General features: G+C 44.3%; 1 protein-coding gene across 1 annotated transcript in view; it reads right to left on the bottom strand.

The window, feature by feature from the left end:
• Nucleotides 1–6,668, bottom strand: part of Susd6 (sushi domain containing 6) — a 50,064-nt gene extending 43,396 nt beyond the window's left edge. The window contains exon 1 of the mRNA XM_010645367.2: nucleotides 6,466–6,668. Within this exon, the coding sequence (XP_010643669.1) occupies nucleotides 6,466–6,586 (121 nt within the window). The 5' untranslated portion in view covers nucleotides 6,587–6,668. The remainder of the gene's footprint in view (nucleotides 1–6,465) is intronic.
• Between the last annotated feature and the right edge of the window lie 506 nt (nucleotides 6,669–7,174).

Below are 7,174 nucleotides of genomic sequence, written 5' to 3'. Positions count from 1 at the left end.
AAAGGGCTTTTTTTTTTTTTTTTTTTTTTTTGGTACTGGGGATCCAACTCAGGACCTTGCACTTGCCAGGCAGGTGGTGGCACCACTGAGCTAAATCTCTGGCCCAAGGAGCATCTTCTATCTACCTTCATCTTTCTGAATGAATCAGCTATGTCATTACAAAAACCAGAAGGGCAGAATGATACCTACTGGTGCTAGAATCTATCTTCCAACATAGAAGTACTTCTATGTGTGCCAGGCAATGTTCCAAGTGCCTTACATATGCTATATTAGTTAGCTCATAACAATCTTATGAAGTGGGCACTATTACATGCCCATTCAGGGGAAATACAGAGTAAGGTCAGGAAAATGATCCAACATAACAGTGTAACAAGGAGAAAGGAATAGAGGTAGTTACTCAAGTCCAAGCAACTGGCTCTGGAGTCTATGCTTTTAAACATATTATGTATTGCTTCTCTCTAAAACAAACTGGGAGAGGTAAAATATAATGACAGCTAGACATAATACTAAGATACATGAATGATCTCAGGGGTTCCATGAGAGCTTCAGGTGACATTTGCTATTTAGAGGAATATATTAATTGAATCTCTCTCCACTGGACAAGAGACAACTAATGAAGAAATTCTAAGGCCTTTTTTCTAAAAAGAAAAGCTACAACCTCATCCTGATCATTCAAATGAATTCAGATTTCCATGTGTTAATTGGCTTAAGGTGAGGTTGATGAATGCAGCATCCCCCATTCACTAAATGCCATGGAAAGGCTGTCTAAATGCTGCTGTTCCTCTAGGCGCCAAAGTTAAAGACCAAGGTCACTTCTGATCTGGGTACACAACTGGCAGCCAACCAAACCAGCACAGGCCACCTGAAATGGAAGGGCTTCTCATACCCTCTTGCAGTATCACACTTCTGAGTGACAGAAGAATTGAGTCTCCCAGGGGTAAGAGGCAAAGCACACAGTTCATCTGGTAACCTCATCTGACTCATTCAAGACCATTAGTACCACCATAACATTTTTATTAACACCCTGTGACTCCCTTTTGCTGAAAGAGATAAGCCAGTTAAGAATAACCTCCAAGCTGGCAAGTTAGGCCAAGACAGCAGGACACTACAACTCAGCAGGTGGCATTTGTGTTTGGTGAGGGGTTGAGCCCAATCAAGACTCAGATAAATATGCAGTTTGATATATTTCAAGTCTCTTTTGTTCAAAAGTTACAGTGTAAGAATAATACCATGTGCCTGTAATGTTCTAAACATGGCATAATAATTAGTCTGTAGAGGGTAATTTTTCAATGACACAAGGGTTCAACAAGACTTACACTGACCTGTCCAACCTCCTACCACAATCCCCAACTCTTTATAGTCACAGGTAATTACCCCACAGAGAGATTACATCACTTTCCTAAGCATAGTTTGCAGCTGACAGGAAGATGTTCTGTGGATGTTTTGGGAACTACATCCTCATTTAGCAAACACTTTGCTATGCTCCCTATTGTTCTTTTCCAAGAATAGAACTGCCTCGGCAAACCATGTGCCCAAAATGGAACCAAACAACCAAGGGCCATTGTGAAGAATAAGAGAAACAACCACAGGGGGAAGCATCGTAACCCAGAGATGACTCCTGTATCCTTTCTATCCGTAGGGAGAGAACACGGACAGGTATTTTTTACTTCTGTAAGAATATCCTCTGAAGTCTGGTCTGAGCACTTCAATCAAGAAACACAAGAGATGAATCTAAAGGATGCCTGTCTCTCAGCACAGGTAGTGTGATTTCAGCAAAGACCATGGGCCACAGAGTTAGGCACACACTGGACATAAATCCCAGCCAACTCTACCACTTACAATCATGTCTCCGAGTAAACCAACATCTGTCTCACTCAGTTTTTGTTTTGTAAAATGGTTTCACAACCACCTAGCCCATGTGTAATGGCAGCTTTATTTATGGTAATAGCAGTGCACACAACACATAAATGATGGTTCCTATGTATCAGTTTCCTGTCTTCCTCCTCAGCTCAGTGTATTTTATCTGATGCTAGGTCCCTTCAGAAATGAGGTGAGCCCGGGCTGCCTGCCAACATCTCTGCCATGGCAATACTAAGGGCCAAAGCTACATCAGCTCCCAGGAAACCTGCATTTTCTATCTCAATGAAAACTGAAGTGCCTGGCTTTCTGGTTCTATTGTGTAGAAATGCAGATGGCCGCTTTCCCTGCTATTTAAAAACTGCTCTAGGCGGTGGTCATGTTTAACATGGCCCCATGTGTATTGGCAACATTTAAGGGGAAAGAAATTACAAACAAAGAAAATACTGAGTTTGTTCAGTAAACACATTGAGGAAAGAGAGAGAATGCAAAGCAACAACTTTTTAGGCAAGTCAGCAAGCAGCTGGGTTGAAATCATCACACTATGCAACATGAGCATTCTGGAAGGCAAGGGGGATTCCTAAAGTAACCAACCATTCTTCACTGGTCAAACTGAGGTCAGCAGCCAGCGACCCCTCATTCACTCTGCAACACAGAAAGGCTGTCTCTAAATGCTCCCAAACCCAAGCAGGGACTACGCTGAAGATGTTTTGTGTCTTTATGAGTGAAGGATGTCATCTGCACTGTTGAGTCACACTGCACGGGAGACGTCATGCGCAGCTGAGTTGTCGTTCGTGAATTACATCACATAGCCATCACACATTTTATATACCAAGTGCCCTCCAATCATTTGTATTAGTCTACACACCACCAACAACCTAACATTCTTAAGGATAATTTTTCTGTCTTATACAAGACATGAAGAAGTCAAGTGATTTGCCTAAGGTCAGGCAGCAGATTTCTTAAAATCACAGGCAGAGAGAGTGAGCGAGAGGGGGTGGTGGGAGCTGAGATCTGAGAGAGGATGCTATGCTAGGACCCTAATCTCTCTTTACCTAAGAAAGGCAAGTTGGGTAGCATGTGCAGGTATTTAGTTTTAATTCCGTTCTTCCCACAGCATGGTTGATAGGGTGTAAAGAATAGGATATGCTTCCTAAAGCGTATGCCACTCCTAAAAAAGAAATATTTTCAATAATTCTCCCCATTTAAAGGAAAGCCATAGAAAAGCTGGACCCTCGGTTACTGCCTCCCTAACCTCTTCTGCTGTAACTCCAAATACTGAGATGCAGATAAGAGAAACAAGTATGGAAACTGTATCCCAACTATCAAGTGCTTCTTCATACATGATTCTTTTCTACTCAACCAAGGCTGGAAGCATGACTGTGGTATTTATTCCCAGACCACGCATGCAAATTGCCTCCCAAGGAAGCCCATTTATCTATGGCCCAGTGGGATTCTCACAGTCACAAATGCATGTGACACACAAGCATACCTAGGGTCTACGAGAGCCCACTGGCTAACAAGGCTGTGTATTTTACAAGTACTCCATTAAAAAAATGTCTGTGGCCAGGCATGCTGGCACAAACCTATAATCCCAGCACTAAGGTGGCTGAGGCAGGAGGATCTAGCCTACCTAGATCCTAGTTGACCTAGCCTAGACTACACATTGAGACCCTGACTCAAAGAACAAAGCAAAAGAAGTCTCTGGAATGGGTATTAAAGAGCAACTAGAGGAAGTGGCAAGAAACGTAGGAAAGGGAGGCAGGGGCCTTCCCTCAACAGAACTGTTTTTACTTGGCTTTGGAGAACCTGAGAGTCTAGGTTTCCTGGCAAGCTTGTGTGGCATGCTGTTCACGGTGGGCTCAGCCAAACAGGTGGGCTGTGGGTTTTGGGCTAAGGAGTGGGCACCTCCCTCCCTCAGAAGCCACTCCAGAGAGAGGGAAAAACACTGACAATAATTTGGTTCACTGGAGAGAAGTAATGGTGAAACCCCTCTTTCTGCCTATACTCTGCTCCCAGCAAGTACACGTTTTATGGGGAGGAGAAAAGCCTGGGCAGGGGGTGGATGGCAGGGAAAGGATTCTTTGAAATGGTGGGGGACAACAGAGCCAACTTTCCCATCCTAGTCTGAGCCCACACTACAAAAAGACACATTTTTCCATATTGGGGAATAATAATCCCTTTATCCAGCCAGCCTGGAATCTCATAATTGATTTCAGACCTTGGGTGGAAAGTTGGGAAGGTGTGAGAGATGGAAAACGGGGTGGGGAATGGAACGAGGAAAGCATGGAGCCAACAAAAAGGAGGGTGGGGGTAGGTAGATGGCTTACTGAAGCTAACAAGGCTAAAAACTTCCGATGTTCCACCACGAACAGTGCTGCCTAACATGCCAGGCAGCTTTCCGAGAGTAGCCTGCAAGAGGCAGGTCACAGCACTGTGCCAGAGCCAGGCTGGCATCTGGTCCTGGCCCTAACTATTAGCTGCAAGATCCTGGGCAACTGTACAACCTGTGAAGTCTAACTTGGCTCTGACAAGCTGTTCACTCCTTCCTGCTCAGACAGCTGTCCATTCTTGCACACACCTATTGAGCACCAATTGTTCGGGATGGGGGTGTTGGAGGGGGCAAACCTCCTGTAAAATGCTAAATATTTTGAAGCTTAAATATTTTCGGGTTTGTGGGCCACATATTCTTTGTCACACCCACTCAACTTTGCCATTGCACCATAGCACAAATGTAGTCAGACAAAAGAATGAGCACTGCTATGTTTTAATCAAACTTTATTTACCTTTGAATTTCATATAATTTCTGCATGTCATGAAATATTATTTCTCTGATATTTTTCTATCAGTTAAAATTATAAATGTTTAGCACACAGACCATACAAAAGCAGATGGCAGTCAGGATATGGTCTGAGGGCCATAGTTTGCCAACTTCTACCCCAGAGACAGGTACAGTGGTGAGCAAGACAGTCTTGCCATTCATGGTTTTGTAATTATCAGTTCTAGTGGTCTCCTCTGGCATTAGAGTGGCCCAATAAATGTATACCCTGCCTCATTTTGTCACACATTGATGCAGTCTGTTCTTCTTATCCTTTGAAACTTCAGCATAACCAGGATGCCTCTACTATAGGATCTCAACCATCATGACCCTGGGTTCCTCAACTAGTGGGGAGAAGTTTCGGTTTATTGTCAGAATAGAGTGGATAGAGAAGCAGCAGAAAAGAGGTATGTGTATGATGGGAAAGGCTGTAATGGAACAGTAACATTTAAAAAAAAATGCAATCATTTCTCCCAACAATTCAGAAGAAAAGGATAAAATGTTGCACGTGTAGGTGGTAGAGGATGACAGAAAATCACTAGGACAGACAGGATTTAGCTGTGGGGACTCTACAGTCACAACACACCACATTCCCCACTATCACCAGCAAGTCCCCTCTCAGTCTAGCACTGAGATACCCCCAGGGAATACTGTCAAAGGAAATGGCCACATCTATCTTTCTAATGAAGCCTGGGAGGAGAACCGTTACTATCAGGCTCAGCAATACCAGGACTCACAGATACAGAGGTGGGCTCTGACCCAGAGGCCTACTGGACATACCCAAATATGGCCTTCCTGACAAGGATGCCAGGTCTAAGAAGAAACCTAGGAGTGTCTTCAGAGCAGTGTTGAAGGCAAAAGGAACCATACAAAATCAAAATGGCTAACGGCTACATTTCTAGCTCCTGTTAAGGATCCTCTAGCTCACTACCTTCAATCAGAAAGTCCTAAGAATCATTCACCCAATGTGGTGAATGACACACACTGGTAATCCCTACACTCTGGGAGGCTAAGGCAGGAAGATCCTAGCCTGCGCACTTAGAAATTTAATGAGATCCTGTCTCAAAAGAAAAAATGTAGCTCAGTGTGAAGTCCCTGGGTTCAAACTCCAGTACCTCGGGGGAGGGGGGGTCCTTAGAATCATGAAAGTATAGACTGAAGCTAAAAGTGAGCGGTCTTAAAGATTACCCAGATCAATACTTTCAGTTTATAGATGGAGAAACTGTACCACAGAATGATTAAGTAGCTTGTTTGAGATAACGTCTATAGTCACTTACCAGGTAAATTACAAATACCTCAACTATGTACTTTGAGAAAATATAAAAAAGACAAGAGAAAAACCAAAAAGTAAACCATCAAGTCCTTACTGTGTTATCCTGGCAATCTTCACAACTACACTATGATATGGGGACTGTTATTAATTATCCCACTCTGCAGCTGAGGCTTAAGGCTCACAGCAACAAAGCAACCAACTCAAGATCCCAGAGTCAGAGCAGGAACACAGGCAGTCTGATTCCACAGCTGCCTTCTTCCCTGCATCATGCCTGGATTCTATACCTCTGTCCTACCTGGTGATGATGCATGTGAAGGGGAGAAAATTTTATCACCAGCAGGTTCCAACACTTCCCTCTGCTGCCAGACTGTCACATACTACAGCACACACCCCACCCCATACTTCTGCTCTTCCAGCAGCTCCCTGCCAGAAGGCAAGTTCCTTACTCAAGGCTCTGAGAGGAAACAATGATATGAGCCCTTTCCCTCCCACACAGAGAAGGCAGATTGGGACTTACCTGAAGCAAGTCCGTCTCCAAGTAGGGTGCTAAGGATCACCAGAGGAAGGAACATTCCATATCCCACGGAGGCCACAACAAACGCTGAGCTGCTCTTTGGTGCTATCATGCCATGGCACATCTTTTATCCGTAAAAGTTGTATTAAAAAGACAAAATTTAAAATCCAGAAGTAAGAATCCTAAAGCCAGTAAAAGGCAGATACCTATGACAAATAAATAAAAAACAAGGACTTTAGTAAGTGAAAACTCTGGCCATAAATTAATTAAAAGCAAGCATTTTGGTAAAGAAAAAACAATTCCATACAAAGCTGAAAGAATTCTAGCAACTGAATCCTCGCTGCCAGGAGGAGCCAAGCACAGAAATGGTTTTTCACTCCTTCTAAGGGAAGGCCAGGGCCTGTAGCTAGCTGCTGTCAGCATCCCACCCAGGAGCCAGATGCTTGTGACACAGCCAGGAGCCAGCTCAGGCTCACCTGGACACTGGCTGGGCGATGGAGCTTTCCACAACCGCCCAGCTCTGCCCCTCCCTGGCCTCAGAGGCTCCACCAAAGAGGCAGCTATTGACACAGAGGTGCTACACCCAAGTCAGGCTCTGCCTTTGCCACCTGGACTCAAAACAAGTTCAACTAATGAAGGCAGCTCTGTGCGCGCCCGTGCGTGTGCGTGTGCGTGTGCATGTGTGTGTGTGTTTGCGCACGCACGTTTCTTG

Source organism: Fukomys damarensis, unplaced genomic scaffold, assembly GCF_012274545.1.
Source record: "Fukomys damarensis isolate Sample0158 unplaced genomic scaffold, DMR_v1.0_HiC HiC_scaffold_21, whole genome shotgun sequence".
NCBI classification, from domain to species: Eukaryota; Metazoa; Chordata; class Mammalia; order Rodentia; family Bathyergidae; genus Fukomys; species Fukomys damarensis.
This window is presented reverse-complemented; position numbering and strand designations above follow the sequence as displayed.